The sequence below is a fragment of the Xenia sp. Carnegie-2017 genome, unplaced genomic scaffold (genome assembly GCF_021976095.1).
Source record: "Xenia sp. Carnegie-2017 unplaced genomic scaffold, XeniaSp_v1 HiC_scaffold_6, whole genome shotgun sequence".
NCBI classification, from domain to species: Eukaryota; Metazoa; Cnidaria; class Anthozoa; order Malacalcyonacea; family Xeniidae; genus Xenia; species Xenia sp. Carnegie-2017.
Window position 1 is genome coordinate 21,791,155 of NW_025813526.1, and position 26,903 is coordinate 21,818,057.

The window sequence follows — 26,903 nt, forward strand, 5'->3', positions numbered from 1 at the left end:
GACTTTCTTTTTGCTCTTATTTTCATGCAAATCATAATGACAAAACCAATCCCTAATCAAACAACAGCAGGAGGAGGAGCTAAATATAATATATGCACTTAACCTGATTGATGCTACAGTAAAACTTAAGACAAATTAGAAGTGACGATAACGGATTACACTCAGAGATAGAGGCAATGGTTGCATTCGTTACCAAAGTAGGAATAGACGTAATGGCAGAATACACACGTCATCATCGATCAAGAAAGTCACCCAAACGAATTGGTGAGCATTCCGAAATAACAACAGAAAAACCTTTAAAGATTTGTACCAAAAGAAATGTACTTGGTTCTAGACTCACTTATTACCGAGTATACCATTATCATTAAAGTTTGCATCGACCAGATAATGCCTTTTGGAGAGAGCTTACAGCTGCCACTAGAAAGGCCGATGGCTGAATCAGTTCATGAAAAGTGTAGTCTTTTTCCACCGGCGGTATAAGATGTTGATGCAGAAATACTGCTGTCTGAGTTGGAAGTTTTCAATAATATTGTGTCGTCACAACTTAAATCAGAACCCAAATCCCTTCAAGACGTTGCGTTATTTGCTTTCAATCACAAAAACGTCTTTCCAATGGTGTGCAAGGCGTATCAACTATTGCTGACCGCTCCAGTGTCCGTTGCAAAAGATGAAAGGTGTTTCAGGAAGTATATGATTGTCAAAAACTGCTTGAGATGCACAAAGATAGATACGCGATTAAATGACTTAATCGTTCTTGCATGTGAAAAAGACCTTACGGACAATGTTGACTTAAATGTTATTTTAAAAAATTGGGCAACTGCAAGGATGCAAAAAATGACATTAAAGATTTAATAATACGCTAAAGTGCGTTCTGTCACAAGAATACAATATGTATTGCAAAAATATATAGCGAAAATCTTTTCAATCATCACAATATTTTATTGTTGAATAAGTACTAATCTATATGATCTGCAGGGCATCTTGTGTCCTTGCAGGGCAATTTTATCCCACCCCACCTCCCCACATTAAAAAGGTGCAAGTTTAACCCCTGTGCATAAGTTCTTAACCGGTTAACTTGCGAACTTTCCCCATTGGTTTCCCATTCAATCATTTCATTTTATTGCAATATGGTTAAACGACCCCATAACTTGTTGATACAGGCGTTCACTCATCTCTTCCGGGAATCTTTATCGCATTTTTAAAATAACTGTCAGAAATATGTTTCTGGTGCTCTCTAGGTATGGCCTAAATCTTAACGGTCAGTTAAAACCTTAAGATACACATGCCATTACAAGACATAAAATTACACTGGAGATGCTCCTTATTAATGTGCTGGTCAGTGGGACGTAAACAATCGATAATTTAAGGATTATCATATTCCTAGGTCTGGTATTTCGATCAATCAATTGGTTATGAATCGTTGTGTTATATGTATCGTTCGATTGTGATTATGGATCATATTGTATCACCAGCATCTTCATGGTACATACTGAATTATGCAATCCCCATCCTTTATGTAAACAACTCGAAATATTATTTTCATTTCCTACACAAGAAACATCATCCAACCATATTCTTCCACTGCCATCTGGAACATTAAATCCTGGTAAAGCACTGATAGCATAGTCATAACCAAGTTGTCGACACACAACTTTAGCATCGTTTATATCCCAGCCATCATCACAAATTGTTCCCCATTCTCCATTGTAAAATACTTCTACACGACCTTTGCCAATAGAACTTTCTGGTCCCCGAAGTCTAACAGAGTTGATAACTGATAAAAAAAGAAAATCAAGAGATAATGCAAAACATAGAAGTCTCATTTCCGAAATATTCCAAGTTACATGTATACATATAAACTATCCTAATGTGTTAGATGCCATTGTAAGATCTTCTTAGGAGAAATTAATGAATTAAATTAGTAACAAAAAATTGATAAAAAAACTTACATGAGTACAATATCAAAATGTTTTAGACAAGTAGACACTATTTGACTTTCATGAGTCTAACTAATTTTTTATTTAGATCAGTCCACATTTCTTTTTGTAATATAAATATCTTATTAACACTTTAACTTGCGAATGTTCCCATTAGTTTTCCATTCAATCAGTTTATTTTAATGCCATATGGTAACACTACCCCATAACTTGTTGAAACAAGCAAAAAAATAAAAAGTAAATTGTTCACATAGACTCTTCGCTTACAATGTAGAAAACTATATAGTATTTTTAAAATAACTGTCTTTTTAATTATTCAGAAATACGTTTCTGGTGCTCTTTATGCATGGCTTTAGCTGAACCTTAACGGTCAGTTAAAAACAAATTAAAAATGAATTCTTAAGATAGACAGCACGACATTAAAAGACATAAAATTACACTCAGTGTTAATTTGGAGATGCTTCTGTTAAATATGCAAAAAAAATTTTAATGGACCTTTATAAGCTACAGCCTACAGCTTTAAAAAGCTATAATGAATGTAAATAATCGTAAAAAAACAGATAATTTAAGGATTATTACAATCTTCCACGGAAAATTTGGTCAATGGACTGCCCTTTTTCTCGAGTATTATCGAATCTTTCTATGGGCTATCATAAAATAGGTTATGTTTAATTATGTCCTTGTGGAACGAGTTGTGTTTATATGGTTAATTTACGTCCGAAGCTGTGTTTATACTTAAGGAATTTGTCAATATTGTTTCTGTGTTTGAAAATCATATTAATGTTTCGATTAATCATTGAGGATCCTTCAAATAATTCAGTTTATTATCTTTGTAAACAGTGGCGTAGCTAGCGGTCCCGCTACTCCCGCTCGGCGGGAGTAGAAATTTCCCAAAAAAATAATAAATATTCTATTTGGACATAAGATATACATTATTTCACGAACAATTTGTAATATTATGTTTTATTTGTTCATATTTACGCTTTTATTAGGTGGTTCGTAATCGTAATACAGCAAAATCTCAAGATTTGTTATGTAACCTAGCAACCGCCTTTTCTCGCACATTGCATACTCGCGCGATTTTCACGTATTCCGCCCATCTTCAGAGGGCGGAACATACAATATAATTCTATATAAGAAGTTTTGAATTCTGGTTGGCTAAGGGACTTGACGCATGCTCAAATCTGCTGTTTTATAGTCGAACTCCCGCTATTTTAAATTGGCGGAGGTTGTAATTATTCGACCTTTTAATACGAGTACAGCGATTAGTGATTATCAAATTACGTGTCATTGTCGGTATTAATTTTCCATTGTGTTTACTCTCAAATTGCTATTTTGTATTTGTGTATGACACAATGGCTTCAAGTGCGACTGCGATTTGCTCAACTGATGTTGATTTAGTAAATAGCTTATTAGCTAAACCGTTCTCTGCTCGATCGTCGGTCGAACAGAATGTTATCGTTCATGAACGGCCTACTCCTGATTTAACTATCCAAAATAAGGGAAGAGCATTTCAGAGAGATTGGTATGAGGCGAAGGACTGGCTGTGTGGCAGTACAACCTTGCAGAAAGTGTTTTGTTGGCCATGTCTAATGTTTTCCCAAAAAACATCGCCATCGTGGACTAAGAATGGCTACAACGATATGCGGAGTATTATGTCTGATGCTAAGAAGCATAAAAATCTAAATCGCATTTGACTGCATTTAAGACATGGAAAACGTATGGAGCTAGTGAACGAATTGATTGTCTTATGTCCCTCGCTAGAAGAAATGAGATTCAGCGTCACAATGAGGAGGTAAGACAAAATCGAGAAATTTTAAAACTGTTACTGAGGCCGTGCTGTATTTGTCAAAGCAAGAGTTGCCATTTAGAGGTCACAATGAGTCCGAAGGTAGCTTGAACAAAGGTAATTATAGAGAGTTGCTCGAATGTTTTGCTAAGTTTGATTCTGTATTTGAGCGTCGACTGCACAGTAGACTAGCAGAATCTGATATAGTTGGTGACAGAAGATTTACTGGAGTCTCCCCAGAAATTCAAAATGGTCTTATCAGCTGTCTTGATTCAATTATTGAAGATGAAATCAGAAAGGAAATAAATGATTGCACATTTATGAGTATTCAGGTTGATGAAGCATCTGATGTCTCCACCAAAGAGCAGCTAAGTGTTATTGCTCGGTTTGACAAAGCAAGTGAAATTATGGAGAGGCAATTAGGATTTGTGGATGTAAGTATGAACAGAAATGCCACAGCAATATCACAAGTTGTCAAAGATAAACTTGGTGAGTATTCTAATATAAAAGAAAAACTGGTTTTACAAACATATGATGGTGCTTCTGTCATGTCTGGCCATATCAATGGTGTTCAAGCATTGGTTCGACAAGAGTATCCTTTGCTCATTTTGTTCATTGTGCAGCTCATAGATTGAACCTGGTCCTATGCCAGTCAGCCTCATCAATTTCTCCTGTTAAAATCTTTTTATTAATATAGCTACATTCAGCACATTTACAAGCAATGCCCCAAAAGAAAAGCTTTTCTCACATCTAACAACCTTGAGTTTCCTGCCCTGGTGAAACAAGATGGTATTATCGCTCTAGATTAATCAATGTATTGCACAAAACTATGAAAACTTTTAGATATTTTTGAGGGGTACTTGAACAACCAGCTGGGTGGGATGATGAGTCATTAAGTAAAATAAGTGGCTTACTGCATTATCTTGATAGCTTTCTCTTTTGTTTTCTAGTGTGTGTTTTTTACAGGATTTTAGAACAGTCCACAATTTTGTATTCCATTCTTCAAAATAGGGAAACCCATTTTAACTATGGCATAAGCAAGATTGACAATTTCAAGCAGTTTATTGTGTCACTTCGCACAGATCAAGCTTTCACCGAGTTTTACCAAACTGCACTAGAAAAGTAGGCCCACCAGCAACCAGAGCAGATAGTAGATACAATTACAAACAGCTTTATTTTGAGATTATTGATTCCATTAAAGGCATGTTAAGTGAACGATTTCAAGATATTAATCAGTTCGAGTTTTTAGACCTTGTAAATCCTAAACTATTTACTACATGGAAGGGCATAGTTCCACAGGAGAAGATCAATCTTCTCAAAGATAAGTATAGTCCTCTTTTGACATCCAAACTTTGGAGAGTCAACTTTCCTTCATTTACAACGACAAGGACTTTCACAAAGAGTGCAGTAATGAGGTTCTTAAATACATCTTCAAATTTAATCTCCAGTCGAGTTTAGGTCAAGTGGTAAATTTGTTAAAATTGAATGGTGTGTTGGCAGTGGCAAGTGCTTCAGTAGAGAGGTCGTTTTCTTGCTTAAAAGGGTAAAAGCTATTTAAGAAATAGAATGGGTCAAGGTCGGCTTAGCTCTTTGTGTAGAATATCTATTCACAAAGATATCATTGAAAAGAAAGAGGAATCAGAGGTGTTGCATAACGAGGTGGTTGAAAATTTGTAGAAAAACCCAGGAGGCTGGCCTTTCTTTATAAATGATGAGTATAGTATGTGTTTTGATATTTGTTCGTATAATACATGGTACTTCATTGAGAAAATTAAGCATAACTTTAAAGAATAAAGCCATCCCTGTCTACTTGCCCCAATCTAAACAAGTTTAAACTAACAAGTAGAATGCTAAGAAAATCTCTCTATGCACTTTAGAAGTGTCGTATACTATATTATTTTTGTGCTAATACAAATTTCTTCTGTTTATGCAGGGCAGTGATGAGTAAATTATGTTTTAGGGGACAATTGTCTCCTGCGTAACGTTTCTCTGAGCCACCTTTAGTACCTTTTAACTAGTTGCAGTTTCAACGATTGCCACATTAAGAATGCAGCTAACAAAAATGGGTTTTTATAAATTATTGTACAACAAATAATTCGCCCTCGAAATCGCAGGAAATGCTGTTTCCAAGGCTCTGGATTTCAAAATTTTCCGGGGGAGCATGCCCCCGGACCCCCCTAGTAGGGTCGCGCCTCCGGCGCAAGATGGATTGGCGGGAGTGACTATTTTTCCTAGCTACGCCACTGTTTGTAAATAAATGTAAATAATGTAGAAACAAACCTGAACATTGTATACCAGCATCTTCATCATGTGTACAATTATGTGATCCCCATCCACTATGTGAACAACTCGAAATATTATTTTCATTTCCTACACAACGAACTTCGTCTAACCATATTCTTCCACTGCCATGTGGAACATTACCTCCTAGTAAAGCCCTGACAGCATTGTCATAACCAAGTTGTCGACAAACAACTTTAGCATCGTTTAAATCCCAGCCATCATCACAAATTGTTCCCCATTCTCCATTGTAAAATACTTCTACACGACCTTTGCCAATAGAACTTTTTGGTCCCCGAAGTCTTACATGGTTATTAACTGATAAAAAGAGAAAATAAAGAGATATTCAAAACATAGAATTCTCAACTCCGAAATATTCTAAGTTACATGTATACATATAAAGTATCCTAATATGTTAGAGGCCATTGTAAAATCTTCTAAGGCGAAATTAATGAATTAAATTAGTAAGAAAAATTTGATAAAAAATATTACATGAGTACAATATAAAACGTTTTAGACAAGTAGACACTATTTGACTTTCATGAGTCTAACTAATTTTTTATTTAGACCAGTCCTCATTTCTTTATGTAATATAAATAACTTCTTAACCGGTTAACTTGCGAACTTTCCCCATTGGTTTCCCATTCAATCATTTCATTTCATTGCAATATGGCAAAACTACCCCATAACTTGTTGATACAGGAAAAAATAAAGAGTAAATAGTTCACTCATACTCTTCGTTTAAAACGCGGGAATCTTTATCGCTTTTTTAAAATAACTGTCTTTTTAATTATTGAGAAATATGTTTCTGGTGCTCTCTAGGTATGGCTTTAGCTAAATCTTAACGGTCAGTTAAAAACGAATTTAAAAATGAATTCTTAAGATAGACAACACGCCATTACAAGACATAAAATTACACTGCAGTGTAAATTTGGAGATGCTCCTTATTAATGTGCGAAAAAATTTTATTGGAGCATCATAAGCTACAGCATACAGCTTTAAATAGCTATAATGAATGTAAACAATCGTAAAAAAACTGATAATTTAAGGATTATCATATTCCTCCAAGGAAAATTTGGCCAATGGACTACCCATTTTCTCTGGTATTGTCGAATCTATCTCTGGGCAATCATAAAATTGGTTATGTTTAATTATGTACTCGTGGAACGAGTTGTATTTATTTGGTTAATTTACGTCCGAAGCTGTGTTTATACTTAAGGTATTTGTCAATATCTATTTCAGTATTATAAAATCATATTAAATGTTTCAATTAATCATTGAAGATCTCTCAAATAATTCAGTTTATCATCTTTGTTTAAAAATGTAAATAATGTACATACAAACCTGAACATTGTACACCAGCATCTTTATAATGTATACAATTATGCAATCCCCATTCTCTATGTGAACAACTCGAAATGTTACTTTCATTTCCTACACATTGAACGTTGTCTAACCATATTCTTCCACTGCCATAAGGAACATTACCTCTTAGTAAAGCCCTGAAATAATAGTCATAACCAAGTTGTCGACACACAACTTTAGCATCGTTTATATCCCAGCCATCATCACAAATTGTTCCCCATTCTCCATTGTAAAATACTTCTACACGACCTTTGCCAATAGAACTTTCTGGTCCCCGAAGTCTAACAGAGTTGAAAACTGATAAAAAAAGAAAATCAAGAGATAATGAAAAACATAGAAGTCTCATTTCCGAAATATTCTAAGTTACATGTATACATATAAAGTATCCTAATGTGTTAGATGCCATTGTAAAATCTTCTTAGGCGAAATTAATGAATTAAATTAGTAACAAAAAATTGATAAAAAAACTTACATGAGTACAATATCAAAATGTTTTAGACAAGAAGACACTATTTGACTTTCATGAGTCTAACTAATTTTTTATTTAGATCAGCCCACATTTCTTTTTGTAATATAATCATCTTATTAACACTTTAACTTGCGAATGTTCCCATTAGTTTTCCATTCAATAATTTGATTTTAATACTATATGGCAACACTGCCCCATAACTTGTTGAAACAAGCAAAAAAATAAAAAGTAAATTTTTCACATAGACTCTTCGCTTACAACGTGGAAAACTATATCGTAATTTTAAAATAACTGTCTTTTTAATTATTCAGAAATACGTTTCTGGTGCTCTTTATGCATGGCTTTAGCTGAACCTTAACGGTCAGTTAAAAACAAATTAAAAATGAATTCTTAAGATAGACAGCACGACATTAAAAGACATAAATTACACTCAGTGTTAATTTGGAGATGCTTCTGTTAAATATGCAAAAAAAATTTTAATGGACCTTTATAAGCTACAGCCTACAGCTTTAAAAAGCTATAATGAATGTAAATAATCGTAAAAAAACAGATAATTTAAGGATTATTACAATCCTCCACGGAAAATTTGGTCAATGGACTGCCCTTTTCTCGAGTATCGAATCTTTCTATGGGCTATCATAAAATAGGTTATGTTTAATTATGTCCTCGTGGAACGAGTTGTGTTTATATGGTTAATTTACGTCCGAAGCTGTGTTTATACTTAAGGAATTTGTCAATATTGTTTCAGTATTTGAAAATCATATTAATGTTTCGATTAATCATTGAGGATCCTTCAAATAATTCAGTTTATTATCTTTGTAAATAAATGTAAATAATGTAGAAACAAACCTGAACATTGTATACCAGCATCTTCATCATGTGTACAATTATGTGATCCCCATCCACTATGTGAACAACTCGAAATATTATTTTCATTTCCTACACAACGAACTTCGTCTAACCATATTCTTCCACTGCCATGTGGAACATTACCTCCTAGTAAAGCCCTGACAGCATTGTCATAACCAAGTTGTCGACAAACAACTTTAGCATCGTTTAAATCCCAGCCATCATCACAAATTGTTCCCCATTCTCCATTGTAAAATACTTCTACACGACCTTTGCCAATAGAACTTTCTGGTCCCCGAAGTCTAACAGAGTTGAAAACTGATAAAAAAAGAAAATAAAGAGATAATGAAAACATAGAATTCTCAACTCCGAAATATTCTAAGTTACATGTATACATATAAAGTATCCTAATGTGTTAGATGCCATTGTAAAATCTTCTTAGGCGAAATTAATGAATTAAATTAGTAACAAAAAATTGATAAAAAAACTTACATGAGTACAATATCAAAATGTTTTAGACAAGAAGACACTATTTGACTTTCATGAGTCTAACTAATTTTTTATTTAGATCAGCCCACATTTCTTTTTGTAATATAAATTATTAACACTTTAACTTGCGAATGTTCCCATTAGTTTTCCATTCAATCATTTGATTTTATTGCTATATGGCAACACTACCCCATAACTTGTTGAAACAAGCAAAAATAAAAAGTAAATTTCACATAGACTCTTCGTTTACAACGTGGAAAACTATATCGTATTTTAAAATAACTGTCTTTTAATTATTCAGAAATACGTTTCTGGTGCTCTCTAGGCATGGCTTTAGCTAAACCTTAACGGTCAGTTAAAACAAATTTAAAATGAATTCTTAAGATAGACAGCACGACATTAAAGACATAAATTACACTCAGTGTTAATTTGGAGATGCTTCTGTTAAATATGCAAAAAATTTTAATGGACCTTTATAAGCTACAGCCTACAGCTTTAAAAGCTATAATGAATGTAAACAATCGTAAAAAAGATAATTTAAGGATTATCACATTCCTCCACGGAAAATTTGGTCAATGGACTGCCCTTTTCTCGAGTATTATCGAATCTTTCTATGGGCAATCATAAAATAGGTTATGTTTAATTATGTCCTCGTGGAACGAGTTGTGTTTATATGGTTAATTTACGTCCGAAGCTGTGTTTATACTTAAGGAATTTGTCAATATTGTTTCAGTATTTAAAATCATATTAAATGTTTCGATTAATCATTGAGGATCCTTCAAATAATTCAGTTTATCATCTTTGTAAATAAAATGTAAATAATGTAAACAAACCTGAACATTGTACACCAGCATCTTCATCATGTATACAATTATGTGATCCCCATCCACTATGTGAACAACTCGAAATATTATTTTCATTTACACAACGAACTTCGTCTAACCATATTCTTCCACTGCCATGTGGAACATTACCTCCTAGTAAAGCCCTGACAGCATAGTCATAACCAAGTTGTCGACAAACAACTTTAGCATCGTTTAAATCCCAGCCATCATCACAAATTGTTCCCCATTCTCCATTGTAAAATACTTCTACGACCTTTGCCAATAGAACTTTCTGGTCCCCGAAGTCTAACAGAGTTGATAACTGATAAAAAAGAAAATCAAGAGATAATGAAAACATAGAAGTCTCATTCCGAAATATTCTAAGTTACATGTATACATATAAAGTATCCTAATATGTTAGATGCCATTGTAAAATCTTCTTAGGCGAAATTAATGAATTAAATTAGTAACAAAAATTGATAAAAAACTTACATGAGTACAATATCAAAACGTTTTAGACAAGTAGACACTATTTGACTTTCATGAGTCTAAATAATTTTTTATTTAGATCAGTCCTCATTTCTTTTTGTAATATAAATATCATATTAACACTTTAACTTGCGAATGTTCCCATTAGTTTTCCATTCAATAATTTGATTTTAATACTATATGGCAACACTGCCCCATAACTTGTTGAAACAAGCAAAAAAATAAAAAGTAAATTTTTCACATAGACTCTTCGCTTACAACGTGGAAAACTATATCGTAATTTTTGAAATAACTGTCTTTTTAATTATTCAGAAATACGTTTCTGGTGCTCTTTATGCATGGCTTTAGCTGAACCTTAACGGTCAGTTAAAAACAAATTAAAAATGAATTCTTAAGATAGACAGCACGACATTAAAAGACATAAATTACAATCAATGTTAATTTGGAGATGCTTCTGTTAAATATGCAAAAAAAATTTTAATGGACCTTTATAAGCTACAGCCTACAGCTTTAAAAAGCTATAATGAATGTAAATAATCGTAAAAAAACAGATAATTTAAGGATTATTACAATCCTCCGCGGAAAATTTGGTCAATGGACTGCCCTTTTTCTCGAGTATTATCGAATCTTTCTATGGGCTATCATAAAATAGGTTATGTTTAATTATGTCCTTGTGGAACGAGTTGTGTTTATATGGTTAATTTACGTCCGAAGCTGTGTTTATACTTAAGGAATTTGTCAATATTGTTTCAGTATTTGAAAATCATATTAATGTTTCGATTAATCATTGAGGATCCTTCAAATAATTCAGTTTATTATCTTTGTAAATAAATGTAAATAATGTAGAAACAAACCTGAACATTGTATACCAGCATCTTCATCATGTGTACAATTATGTGATCCCCATCCACTATGTGAACAACTCGAAATATTATTTTCATTTCCTACACAACGAACTTCGTCTAACCATATTCTTCCACTGCCATGTGGAACATTACCTCCTAGTAAAGCCCTGACAGCATTGTCATAACCAAGTTGTCGACAAACAACTTTAGCATCGTTTAAATCCCAGCCATCATCACAAATTGTTCCCCATTCTCCATTGTAAAATACTTCTACACGACCTTTGCCAATAGAACTTTTTGGTCCCCGAAGTCTTACATGGTTATTAACTGATAAAAAGAGAAAATAAAGAGATATTCAAAACATAGAATTCTCAACTCCGAAATATTCTAAGTTACATGTATACATATAAAGTATCCTAATGTGTTAGATGCCATTGTAAAATCTTCTTAGGCGAAATTAATGAATTAAATTAGTAACAAAAATTTGATAAAAAATATTACATGAGTACAATATCAAAACGTTTTAGACAAGTAGACACTATTTGACTTTCATGAGTCTAACTAATTTTTATTTAGACCAGTCCTCATTTCTTTATGTAATATAAATAACTTCTTAACCGGTTAACTTGCGAACTTTCCCCATTGGTTTCCCATTCAATCATTTCATTTTATTGCAATATGGCAAAACTACCCCATAACTTGTTGATACAGGAAAAAATAAAGAGTAAATAGTTCACTATACTCTTCGTTTAAAACGTGGGAATCTTTATCGCTTTTTAAAATAACTGTCTTTTAATTATTCAGAAATATGTTTCTGGTGCTCTCTAGGTATGGCTTTAGCTAAATCTTAACGGTCAGTTAAAACAATTTAAAATGAATTCTTAAGATAGACAGCACGCCATTACAAGACATAAAATTACACTGCAGTGTAAATTTGGAGATGCTCCTTATTAATGTGCAAAAAAATTTTAATGGAGCATCATAAGCTACAGCATACAGCTTTAAATAGCTATAATGAACGTAAACAATCGTAAAAAACTGATAATTTAAGGATTATTATATTCCTCCAAGGAAAAGTTGGCCAATGGACTACCCATTTTCTCTGGTATTGTCGAATCTTTCTCTGGGCAATCATAAAATGGTTATGTTTAATTATGTACTCGTGGAACGAGTTGTGTTTATTTGGTTAATTTACGTCCGAAGCTGTGTTTATACTTAAGGCATTTGTCAATATCTATTTCAGTATTATAAAATCATATTAAATGTTTCAATTAATCATTGAGATCCCTCAAATAATTCAGTTTATCATCTTTGTAAAAAATGTAAATAATGTACATACAAACCTGAACATTGTACACCAGCATCTTCATAATGTATACAATTATGTGATCCCCATCCTCTATGTGAACAACTCGAAATATTATTTTCATTTCCTACACAACGAACTTGTCTAACCATATTCTTCCACTGCCACGTGGAACATAACCTCTTAGTAAAGCCCTGAAATAATAGTCATAACCAAGTTGTCGACACACAACTTTAGCATCGTTTATATCCCAGCCATCATCACAAATTGTTCCCCATTCTCCATTGTAAAATACTTCTACACGACCTTTGCCAATAGAACTTTCTCGTCCCCGAAGTCTAACAGAGTTGAATACTGATAAAAAAAGAAAATCAAGAGATAATGCAAAACATAGAAGTCTCAACTCCGAAATATTCTAAGTTACATGTATACATATAAGGTATCGTAATATTTTAGATGCCATTGTAAAATCTTCTTAGGTGAAATTAATGAAGTAAATTAGTAACAAAAATTGATAAAAAAACTTACATTAGTACAATATCAAAACCGTTTAGACAAGTAGACACTATTTGACTTTCATGAGTCTAAATAATTTTTTAATAAGATCAGTCCTCATTTCTTTTTGTAATATAATATCTTATTAACACTTTAACTTGCGAATGTTCCCATTAGTTTTCCATTCAATCATTTGATTTTATTGCTATATGGCAACACTGCCCCATAACTTGTTGAAACAAGCAAAAATAAAAGTAAATTTTTCACATAGACTCTTCGCTTACAACGTGGAAAACTATATCGTAATTTTAAAATAACTGTCTTTTTAATTATTCAGAAATACGTTTCTGGTGCTCTTTATGCATGGCTTTAGCTGAACCTTAACGGTCAGTTAAAACAAATTAAAAATGAATTCTTAAGATAGACAGCACGACATTAAAAGACATAAATTACACTCAGTGTTAATTTGGAGATGCTTCTGTTAAATATGCAAAAAAAATTTTAATGGACCTTTATAAGCTACAGCCTACAGCTTTAAAAAGCTATAATGAATGTAAATAATCGTAAAAAAACAGATAATTTAAGGATTATTACAATCCTCCACGGAAAATTTGGTCAATGGACTGCCCTTTTTCTCGAGTATTATCGAATCTTTCTATGGGCTATCATAAAATAGGTTATGTTTAATTATGTCCTTGTGGAACGAGTTGTGTTTATATGGTTAATTTACGTCCGAAGCTGTGTTTATACTTAAGGAATTTGTCAATATTGTTTCTGTGTTTGAAAATCATATTAATGTTTCGATTAATCATTGAGGATCCTTCAAATAATTCAGTTTATTATCTTTGTAAATAAATGTAAATAATGTAGAAACAAACCTGAACATTGTATACCAGCATCTTCATCATGTGTACAATTATGTGATCCCCATCCACTATGTGAACAACTCGAAATATTATTTTCATTTCCTACACAACGAACTTCGTCTAACCATATTCTTCCACTGCCATGTGGAACATTACCTCCTAGTAAAGCCCTGACAGCATTGTCATAACCAAGTTGTCGACAAACAACTTTAGCATCGTTTAAATCCCAGCCATCATCACAAATTGTTCCCCATTCTCCATTGTAAAATACTTCTACACGACCTTTGCCAATAGAACTTTTTGGTCCCCGAAGTCTTACATGGTTATTAACTGATAAAAAGAGAAAATAAAGAGATATTCAAAACATAGAATTCTCAACTCCGAAATATTCTAAGTTACATGTATACATATAAAGTATCCTAATATGTTAGAGGCCATTGTAAAATCTTCTAAGGCGAAATTAATGAATTAAATTAGTAAGAAAAATTTGATAAAAAATATTACATGAGTACAATATAAAACGTTTTAGACAAGTAGACACTATTTGACTTTCATGAGTCTAACTAATTTTTTATTTAGACCAGTCCTCATTTCTTTATGTAATATAAATAACTTCTTAACCGGTTAACTTGCGAACTTTCCCCATTGGTTTCCCATTCAATCATTTCATTTTATTGCAATATGGCAAAACTACCCCATAACTTGTTGATACAGGAAAAAATAAAGAGTAAATAGTTCACTCATACTCTTCGCTTAAAACGCGGGAATCTTTATCGCTTTTTTAAAATAACTGTCTTTTTAATTATTGAGAAATATGTTTCTGGTGCTCTCTAGGTATGGCTTTAGCTAAATCTTAACGGTCAGTTAAAAACGAATTTAAAAATGAATTCTTAAGATAGACAGCACGCCATTACAAGACATAAAATTACACTGCAGTGTAAATTTGGAGATGCTCCTTATTAATGTGCGAAAAAATTTTATTGGAGCATCATAAGCTACAGCATACAGCTTTAAATAGTTATAATGAATGTAAACAATCGTAACAAAACTGATAATTTAAGGATTATCATATTCCTCCAAGGAAAAGTTTGCCAATGGACTGCCCATTTTCTCTGGTAATGTCGAATCTTTCTCTGGGCAATCATAAAATGGTTATGTTTAATTATGTACTCGTGAAACGATTTGTGTTTATTTGGTTAATTTACGTCCGAAGCTGTGTTTATACTTAAGGCATTTGTCAACATCTATTTCAGTATAATAAAATCATATTAAATGTTTAAATTCATCATTGAGGATCCCCCAAATAATTCAGTTAATCATCTTTCTATAAAAAGGTAAATAATGCAGAAACAAACCTGAACATTGTACACCAGCATCTTCATAATGTATACAATCATGTGATCCCCATTCTGTATGTGAACAACTCGAAATAATATTTTCATTTCCTACACAACGAACTTCGTCTAACCATATTCTTCCACTGCCATAAGGAACATTACCTCCTAGTAAAGCCCTGACAGCATTGTCATAACCAAGTTGTCGACAAACAACTTTAGCATCGTTTATATCCCAGCCATCATCACAAATTGTTCCCCATTCTCCATTGTAAAATACTTCTACACGACCTTTGCCAATAGAACTTTTTGGTCCCCGAAGTCTTACAGGGTTATTAACTGATAAAAAGAGAAAATAAAGTGATATTCAAAACATAAAATTCTCAACTCCGAAATATTCTAAGTTACATGAATACATATAAAGTATCCTAATATATTAGATGCCATTGTAACATCTTCTAAGGCGAAATTAATGAATTAAATTAGTAACAAAAATTTGATAAAAAATATTACATGAGTACAATATCAAAACGTTTTAGACAAGTAGACACTATTTGACTTTCATGAGTCTAAATAATTTTTTATTTAGATCAGTCCTCATTTCTTTTTGTAATATAAATATCATATTAACACTTTAACTTGCGAATGTTCCCATTAGTTTTCCATTCAATCATTTGATTTTATTGCCATATGGCAACACTGCCCCATAACTTGTTGAAACAAGAAAAAAATAAAAAGTAAATTGTTCATATGGACTCTTCGCTTACAACGTGGAGAAGTATATCTTATTTTTAAAATAACTGTCTTTTTTCTTATTCAGAAATACGTTTTTGTTGCTCTCTAGGCATGGCTTTAGCTGAACATTAACGGTCAGTTAAAAACAAATTAAAAATGAATTCTTAAGATAGACAGCACGACATTAAAAGACATAAAATTACACTGCAGTTTTAATTTGGAGATGCTCCTTTTTAATATGCAAAAAAGTCTAATGCAGCTACATAAGCTAAAGCCTGCAGCTTTAAAAAGCCATAATTAATGTAAAAATCGTAACAAAACAAATAATATAAGGATTATCACATTCCTCCACGGTAAATTTGGTCAATAGGCGGTCCTTTTTCTCTGGTATTACTTAATCTTTTTAATGGCGTAGATATAATAGGTTATGTTTAATTATGTCCTAGTGGAACAAGTTGTGTTTGTTTAGTTATAAATCTTACCCTGGCACGAGTTACATTCTCCTGAGTATCCTTTCATACACGTGCAGCTTAATGATCCATTAATTTTACGATAGTAAGTGTTGGGTCCACATAAAGGAAGTCGAAAAGTGTTTGTCGCTATATAGAATAATAAAATTAAAAATAAAATCAACTATGTATTTTAAAAGAAAACATGTTCTTTCTCAAAGAACACAATTTGTCATTCAGTATCCACTATGACGTACCCAGCTAGGAAATTTGTGATGTATTGTCGGTATCTTTGGTGTTCACGAATATCGTAAAAACAAAACAATTAAATAAATGTTGAAAATTTACAGAGTATGAACAGATTTGCTGGCTGTTCGGGATACTATAAAGGATGTATCTAAAGAAGTTAGATAATTAAAAAATGTTCAGGAAATTATCAATTCATCAATATTTCTAACAAAATGTGCCAAAGCTCATGTATTTTGGCATTGCCTTGTCTTGATTATTTAAAAGTAAAATGAATTAAGATTTAATCTCGAAAACCATGAGAGTACTTCGTAATTGCCTCACATTGAACTGCATGCAGAAAGAAAATGAAAAGTTTCAAATCTAGTTTAATCCAAAGATTTAAAAGTTTGAACTCTGTTTTGCAATGTACTAAATATTTAGAAGATTTGATAAATATTAAGCTCACTGCACAACATGCTCAAATTGGACGTTTTTGTCTTTCATTCTATTTTCATGAATTTTTTTCTTATTTAAAACTGATTACAAGCCAGAGTGATTGTTGAAATGATGTAAGAAACAATAAAGATTTAAATTTAACACCCAACAAATTTGGAAAGAATAGACAAACGGCAAAAACATCCAGATTAGACACTTTGCACTTTGAACTTAATGTTTATCAAATTTTCTATATATTTGGAAGGAAGAACAACCGTTTAATAAGGCAATGTAACTTTAAACTTTTTAACGTCTTTCAATTTTAAGTACATTAGCGTGAGAGTTTTTGCAAGTCTTAGATTGCTAAGTCAAGTAAAAAAATATTTAACTACCGTTTGAGTCAGGAGTGATATTGTGTATAGCTACAGCCAAATCAAGATAACCGTTGTTTACAGGAAGAAAATATTTACGCCTCGTACGTTGATCTGTTGTGTTTTGGACACTAACGACACTTCGTCCGACACTAGTTATGATATAAATGAAATCTTTAAATACTGCCATGGGACCTCCTGAAGTTCCAAAATCAATTACATCATGGCAGTAGTAATCACAAGAAAAAACATTTCCCTTTGAAACTCGCCAATAAATCTTCTCTTTAGCCATGTCAAGCGTTAGATCATGTGCTATTGATTGAAGTGAAACTGAAAAAATATCATGTTTATTTGCAGTCATGCTCCACAACCATAAGAAAACTTTTGTACTTTCTGCCAAGAATATATACCTTAATAAAAATATTTGTATTGTACATTAGTTTTCTCTATGCGTAATGAAATACATAAACAATAAACAGGCTAATATATGCAAGATCAAAAAGATAGAATATTTTTTTAATTTAGACAAAGATGTTGTCAAAGTATTCAGAACTACTTTCATATATAGACGGTTTAATGGAACATATTCATGAAATTTGATAATATAGCAACATAAAGCTATTGTAGCTAACAGGAAAAGATCATCTTTAATATTTGAAATCCCTCGTTTGAAAACCGAACTAAAATATATGAAGTAATTAAACATTGCATGTGATTCAGAGCATAATAAATGTAATATGTTATTTTTATTCACATAACTTATATGATTGGTATTGTCTGAGATTATTGTCGGAATGAGTAATGCTGTAGTTTAGAGTGGCTGCCGAATGAATTGTGTCAGTAATTGATAATGCTGAAATATAGCTGATGCGTGGAAATTTTGTTCGAATTGAAAATTTGGTGTTGGTAAATGATATGCACCATTTAATGTAGATATAAAGTTAAGAAAGCTTTGTCATTTCAATTTCAAGCTTTCTTAATTTTTCAGTTTCATCTTGCATGAAAAGTAGCAGCTCTTTGGATGGATCATCGTCTACAAATGTCTTTAAAAGAGCTATAGCTTCACAAACATTGTCTTTTGTTGATACTTTTTTCAGTTTGTTTGGACAAACGATTTTTACAACTATCTTAACCTTCTCTTTTAATTGTCAAATTTTTTCATTGTTTTTGAAAAATTAGAAAAGATTGACACTGGTGCTAGCGCTATTGGTATCATTTAAAATGATGATTCTATTGCCATGTCATGTTCGTGTTCTTAAGAATCTCTGATTAGACAAGCTGCAAAAACTGCTTGAACACTATGGCCTTTACTTTATCGAAAATGTTTGATGCAACTGGCAGTTTTAATTATCATCGCAGCATATTTGCATTCTCAATACATTTCTTAAATATATTACTCATTTGAGTAACAGTAAAGTCCATGTCTTCTTGTCGTTCATTTCACCTTTCCCCGAACTCTTTAAAACTTTCTCGTATATACTACCGTTCTTTTGGTTTTGTGTTTGTGAAAATTAATTTTTCTTGTAATATGATAAAATTAATGCCCACATAAAGTTTTAATTAGAGCCATAGAAATAGACCAAAAGTTGTAAAATGGAATTTATACTGACGTCCTTAGTCAAGACATATTCAGTCAAATTATAATTTATAATGAGATGTTAAGACAAGATATTGTATTTACAAAAGGTGTTAAATTACGACTTAAGAGGCGGTGTCAAATGGAATTGATAAAGAAGTTGGGAAGTAAAATATACTGAAGCTAAAGAGGTTAAGTGCAATGGAACTTTCTTGAACGATGAGTGAAGACTTGTATTTATTGATAGAAGGCTCTCATGAATGGAGAGTTCATAGGAATCGTTAGAAGAGGAATTTTTAAATTTGTAAATTATTATAACATATTCAGAAAGTTCTCGCTTCACAGGCTTTTCAGACAATTTCTTTTAATCTCTAACTTGATTATTATCTTCAGATTCATCATCAGTTGAGCAACTACAGATCTAACGTTTGCATAAATTACACTAAGAAACACTGCATGAACTAAAGGTAGTGGAACGATTTTCAATTCTGGTGATTTGATTGGATGTGTGATTGGATTTATTGAAGGGTAGTGTGCAGACACTTAATTTGCAGCTCTTGACTTTTCAATATACTCCGCCATTCAATGCAAGTTAAAAGAAGGCTTGAAAACTTGATATATTGATTTTTTTTTAAATTGCCACATTTTTTGAAAACTAAAATGCTTTTTTATATTTTTGATGTAACTACGTGGGAATGTGCGCAGTTTTTTTATCTTCAATAAAAAACGAAAAGTTGAAGTTTTTACGTTCACCACCTTCGTGAATTTTTTAAAACTTTATTGCTATTTCGTATTGAGATTGTTGCACAGTATATGAAAGGGTATATGAAAGCAAAGCAACAAACAATGCTCCCAATCTGTTGAAATCTTTTGTGTAGGGCATATCTTATTAAGCATATGATTACCATGGAGGCGTCAAGCAAATTGCATTTTCTGCTAAAGAAAAGCGCTCTTAGGTGGCCAGCCGAAGCCAGTAATCTTATTAAATGTACAACACCAAGTTGCACAGTGAAGTTGGACTACTTTTTGTTTTGGTTGTGGCAAACCAATATTCTGTGAGTATTTGACTAAAGTTTCATCGGTAAAGTAATTATTTAATATTTTATTGCTGTTTCTATCGGTCTGTTTTATTTTATTTAACGACTTCATCAATTATAAACATTGATCCTCCGTTGTTACATATTTCTCAAAGCTTTTGGTTGCTCAACATAAATATCGCTGTCGATTTTGCAATTTCAGGATCTGCATGTTATTTTCTACTGCATGTGTGCTGAATAATCACACGAGCTGAGCTCATCCTTTCAGTTGGTTTGAAATGCCTCATAGTCACGCAATAAAATATTGCTGGCCAAATCTCGTTGATTTTATTGTCGTTTGTTTCTTTATACACAAAAATACTTAATATTTCCCTCGGTAAAAGCGAGTTTTGTTTTCCCTCGAAAATCAATATTTTTTTATTCTTGTACTTTAAATAACAGGCCATAATACGGACTTCAAAAATTCAACTTTTCTATTAAATTAAAATGCCGTCTCTAATAATAAAAACTCTTACCTTACTTAAGAAAACCCTCCAATAGATTGACATAGTTTGATTACGCTTACAAGTAAATAAAAAATTTCAATATCGCCTTACCCATGTTTTGAGTCAAATGCAATGCTGGAAAATTGTAAGCCTGGTTGAAGCCTCATAACACTTGTAATTTTCTTTTCAAATGAATTTGGTAGATAATGTTCGTGGAGTCAATGTAAAAGATACGACGACCAATCCAGTCAACTGTAATATCATGAACAGAAACATTTTTCGCAAAATTTCGTTTCTAGTTAAGTCAAAATTTCCCCGTTTGATGTCTTTGTCATCAATGTAGTAAAGCAAATTCTCAACTACATCAATTTCTATGTCATTATATTTTGATGCATTGTCAAATCTATTCTTACTGGATCCATTAATAGTGCTGACATGAATATCTCCAGTAATAGAATCAACAGAGTATACTTTATCAAAGCTCATAATAATCAAATATGGCTTTGGATAAACATCTAAATAAATAATAAAAACATATAAATAACAACGATGCGAGTGGATTAAAAAAATGCAAATTTTTAGAGACTAGAATAAGTATATTACGATCATAAAATTTGGTGAAAGACCAGAATAAGTATTTTTAGAAAGATCTTTTCACTGTAGAAACATTACCAATAACTGAAAATAGATTGGCTCCGTTATTTCTACCTATTATTGTTGCATAAATTTTTTTGGTGCTATGAACAAGAAACTATGAAAATTTTTCAAATCTAACGATTATACCTTTGTAAAAACACATTTCTGTTTGCATTTTCATCATTTCTTTGTTGTATTTTTTTACTTCCTTGCATGCAGTTGTGTTATCGTCATTGCCATTTTTATCAACGCAAGTTTCCATCCATTCTTTCACGTTGTCTGTTAATGTCTCTAAGCTTTTCTTGCAGATTGATATGTCGTCATTACCATTTACTATTTGTACACTAATAGACAGTATTATAAGAGTCCCAAGAAACGCTTTTGTTGAGTTTGATATCATCTTTATTTTCTATTTGTTAGAAGATGGATGATTATTAATTTCTTTAAAGCTTTCGTAGTAAAACATTTACTTTTTTATGAAAGGCTTATCATCAATATAATCATATAATCAGTTTGTTTTAACTTTTGGGGATGTATAAATCAAGTATTGATTTCTATAATTATGTAACATTTTAACTTCCTTCTCCAAAAAGTATTTCACGTTTGCTTTCAGAAAATTGATGATGATTGAATATTGTTGCAATAGATTAGGCAAATTGTTCATTATAACGACTCATGCTTACAACAATTCATATAAGTAGGTTTTACCAGCATAGAAAGTTTTTTGAATAAATAGATATAAGGTTTCTAGGAAACGAAAGCATAGAAAGAAATAATACATTTTAATGTCCACTATAAGCAAATGACGCAAATTATGAAATTCACCAAGAGCAGTTTACAAAAAATTTAAAATCGGTTGATTTCAAATTTGCTTTTGTTAACTCAGTTTACCAGATGAATGGGAAAAACGTATTGTTAACTAAGCCAGCAAAATTAAGTGCAAAAAAGTCTGTTGCTTAGTGTTTAATAGACTCGTTTGTCTCTGTAACTACATGCCGTCTAGTTACAGAAAAGTAGGCCCTTTAAGCAATACATGATATTCTGCTTTACAACATCTGTTAGTCGTATAAAGAAGTTCGACTCTCCTAATTATATAAGTTATGAGTTAAATGAAATTTATAAGCATTTTGACAGAGCTGCTAAAGTAAAGAAAGTCTAAAAAGCTAAATAGAGGAATGCAACTTTGCAGTATTAAAAAATTCCTACTTGTTCAAATATTTTGTTTCAATATTATTGCAATATTGAATGATTGTTGCAGAAGAAGCAAGAAACATAGAACAAACAAGAACAAACAAGAGCCAAGAAATGTATCATTTGTTCTGCATGTACTTCTTGCTCTTTATAATGACTTCGGTATTGATGTTTGATGATAATTTGCGCCATTTTAATTTGTTGATTTATGTACCTCTCTTTCTTTATCATTTCCTTCAATCATAAATTACAGTTTTAATGTCCAATCAAGTATTCTTTATCACACATGCATTCAAGTTTTAGCTTACTATTTCCTATGGCGTATCAATGTAATTATGATTAAATACAATTCCATACATTCCTAAATATCAATTAGTAGAACTTTATCGTTGGTTGTGATCAATCATTTCATTTTTGTTTTCATCATAAGGATAAATATAGATGATAAAATGATTTGCGAAACGGTAAAATTTTTTTAAAGAATTTTAGACTAGTCAAATTACCAGATGGCAGCTATGTATATATGATGCATGCTGCGCTACCCTTAATTACAGAAAATGCTTAAAAAAACATACAAAAATGTTTCATAAAGCTTTAAGTATTTTATAAGATAAAGACTGTGTTAGATTATCTGTTGGATTACGTATAAGCATGACTATGATAAATGAAATGTATGTTCTTAATAAGGAAGTGAAATCCATAAGAGCTATTGTTCTTGCATTATGTTATAAACTCTGAATTTTAAGTTTTCTTTATGTTTTCTTTGCTTACCATTGAAGAGGAAATTTGGCTATCAATGAAATTTCTCCTTCGAATTCTGATAAGTTATTTTCTATCCTTCTCCAACAGCAGCTTAGAAAAAATGTAACTGAAACAAAACTTGTCGTGTCTTAAAGTGCTAGTAATATTGGCTTTTTGAATTTTGACATCAACACAAGACGAGTACTTTTCCGTGGACGGGGACACAAATTTTCATGATTTTTCATTATATTTTGGGATGAAGAGCCATAATTGCTGAAATTTAGTGTCAGAAAAAATATGCAACAAAAATATTGTTTCAGCAAGTCCAAGAAATACTATTTACATTGAAAATAACAGACCAAATTATTTTAATTCCTTATAACAATACCCGGGAAAAAATGTTTATTTTGACGTTATTCAAATTGGTCAACTATTTCAAGTGTCTCTACAATCTAATAGAAAAATATGCACTGCAGATGTTAGTTTCTGTTCATAGATAAGATACAATAAGCGAAAAAGAGTATTGTCTATAAAGAACTTTTGTTCAATTTTTAGAGTTCATTATATTATGTTTTATCCATTTCTACTTAACCCAACATGAAACTTTCTAAAGTACATCATTTTCAAACAAGGCTAGTTTATTAGGTGATTATCTTTATAGATGAACTATATACGTGACGGTGACACAAATTTTCATGGTTTTTATATATATTTGGATAAAGAACAATAATTGCAGAAATTTAGTGTCAGAAAAAATATGCAACAAAAATATTGTTTCAACAATTCCTAGAAATATCATTTACATTGAAAATAACAGACCGAATTACTTTAATTTCAAATAACAACACCCGAAAAAAATATGTTTATGTTGACGTTATTCAAATTGGTCAACTATTTCAAGTGTCTCTATAAACTAAAAGAAAAATGTGCACTGCAGATGTTAGTTTCCGTTCATAGATAAAATACTACAAAGCCAAATAAGGAGTATTGTCTATAAGCAATTTTGTTCAATTTTATAGTTCATTATAATATGGTTTACCCCCTTTTTACTTAACCTAACAAGAAACTTTCTAAAGTACATCAAATTGAAACAAGGCTGGTTTCTTAGGTAATTATCTTTATACATCCCATTTGGCATGATTTTAATTTCTCATGTTTTTATTATATTTAATTCATTTCAACGTATTCATTCCCTTTCCTCTCTCAAAAATACTGAAAATAAGGACAAAAAAGACACATTAATGTTGTAAACCCTCCCCCCTTAAACATTTTCAGAGCAAAATTTACGAATTACATTATTCATGATATACATGATATTCTGTTTACAACATCTGTCTGTCGTAGAGAGAAGCTCGACTCCATAATTATATAAGTTCTGAATTGAATGAAATTTCTGAGCATTTTGACAGAACTGTCAAAGTAAAAAGTCTCAAGAACTAAATATAAGAATGCAACTTTGCAGTATTGAAAAATTCTTACATCTTCAAATATTTTGTTTCAGACAGTTAAAAGGCGTTTTCCATCTTCAAAAATGGTCTTGTAATATTGAATAATTGTAGCAGAACAAACAAGAGCCAAGAAATGTATCGTTTGTTCTGCATATATTTCTTGCTCTTTAAAATGGCTTCTGTATTTATGTTTGATGATGATTTGCCCTATTTCAATTTGTTGAATTATGTACCTCTTTCTCTTGATTATTTCTCTCAATCCTAAATCTTAGTTTCAATGTCTAATCAAATATTGTTTATCATACATGTATTCAAGTTTTAGTTTACCATCATTCTCATGTAAAAACATAAAACACTTTGCAAAGATTTCATAATTCTTAAATGTTTATGATAGTTTAAAAAAAATTTTTTTGTTATCTGTATTTAGACTAAAAATACTTAATGATTGTTGCTCTAAATATTTTTGATGTAGCTACTATTTCCTCTGGCGTATCAATGTAATTATTATTTAATACATTTCCAGACATTCCTAAATATCAATTAATAGAACTTTATCGTTGGTTGTGATCAATCAATTCGTTTTTGTTTTCGTCATAAGGATAAATATGAAATGATAAAGAGATTTGCGAAACGGTAAAATTTTTTAAAGTATTTTAGACTAGTCAAATTACCAGATGGCAGCTATGTATATATGATGCATGCTGCGCTACCTAAATTACAGAAAATGCTTAAAAAAAACATACAAAAATGTTTCATAAACTTTAAATATTTTATAAGATAAAGATTGTGTTAGATTATCTGTTGGATTATTTCTAAGCATGACTATGATAAATAAAAAGTATGTTCTTAATAAGGAAGTAAAATCCATAAGAGCTATTGTTCTTGCATTATGTTATAAACTCTGAATTTTAAGTTTTCTTTAGGTTTTCTTTGCTTACCATTTAAGAGGAAATTTGGCTATCAATGAAATTTCTCCTTCGAATTCTGATAATTTATTTTCTATCCTTCTCAAACAGCAGCTTAGAAAAATTGGAACTGAAACAAAAATTGTCGTGTCCTAAAGTGCTAGTAATATTGGCTTTTTGAATTTTGACATCAACAAAAGACGAGTACTTTTCTGTGGACGGGGACACAAATTTTGATGATTTTTCATTATATTTTGGGATGAAGAGCCATAATTGCTGAAATTTAGTGTCAGAAAAAATATGCAACAAAAATATTGTTTCAGCAAGTCCAAGAAATACTATTTACATTGAAAATAACAGACCAAATTATTTTAATTCCTTATAACAATACCCCGGGAAAAAAATGTTTATTTTGACGTTATTCAAATTGGTCAACTATTTCAAGTGTCTCTACAATGTAAAAGAAAAATATGCACTGCAGATGTTAGTTTCTGTTCATAGATAAGATACTACAAGCCAAAAAAGTATTGTCTATAAGCAACTTTTGTTCAATTTTTAGAGTTCATTATAATATGGTTTACCCCTTTTTACTTAACCTAACATGAAACCTTTCCAAAGTACATTATATTCATACAAGGCTAGTTTCTTAGGTAATTATCGTTATACATCCCATTTCACATGATTTTAGTTTCTCATGTTTTTAATATACTTAGATCATTGCAACCTATTCATTCCCTTTCCCCTCTCAAAAATGCAAAGAATAAGGACAAAAAAGACATATTAATGTTGTGACCCCCACCAACCCTCCCCCTCCGTAAACATTTTCAGAGCAAAATTTACATTTACCACTTAAATTTTCATAACTTACAATCATCATACAGGAAAGTGGTTTTTCATTTTCACCGAATGCAGAAAATTTTCCCGTTTTATTTTTTCCCGTTTTTCAACCTCTTCCAGCTCGTACAATATGCAAACAGATGCTAGTAACTTAGCCTGATGACTAGACGCCATGTTGATAGTCGCAATGTGGTCGCCATGCTCGTTTTTGCATGTGTGTTTCTGACGTTCAAGCGACTAACGCGCGCGTATCAATTCGCTTTAGTTCCGAGACCAAAGCGACTGCACAGTGTGTTTCAGTGTGTTGTAGAATTATGTTAGCGAGTATGGGGCCTAAGGAGGAGTACATTGAAACCCCCATCGGTTTGTTTAAAAATGTCATTGTCGAAAGAAAAAGCGCTTTTAATGCAACAATCAATAATAAGTTTTTTAAGAGTTCTTTTCTCAAGTTTAGTTAAAATTTGATTTTCTCAAAAATTTCTTTCCAAAATT

General features: G+C 31.6%; 1 protein-coding gene across 1 annotated transcript; it reads right to left on the reverse strand.

The window, feature by feature from the left end:
- Positions 1-1,448: 1,448 nt before the first annotated feature.
- LOC124457343 (deleted in malignant brain tumors 1 protein-like) lies at positions 1,449-20,780 on the reverse strand. Its single transcript, XM_047007612.1, has 10 exons — positions 20,765-20,780; positions 17,577-17,965; positions 16,555-16,671; positions 15,359-15,676; positions 14,016-14,333; positions 11,346-11,663; positions 8,690-9,007; positions 7,351-7,668; positions 6,007-6,324; positions 1,449-1,774 (listed from the first exon to the last, which is right to left on the reverse strand). The coding sequence occupies exons 2-10, from the start codon at positions 17,914-17,916 to the stop codon at positions 1,449-1,451; spliced, it is 2,691 nt and encodes an 896-aa protein (XP_046863568.1). The 5' UTR covers positions 17,917-17,965; positions 20,765-20,780.
- Positions 20,781-26,903: the final 6,123 nt, after the last annotated feature.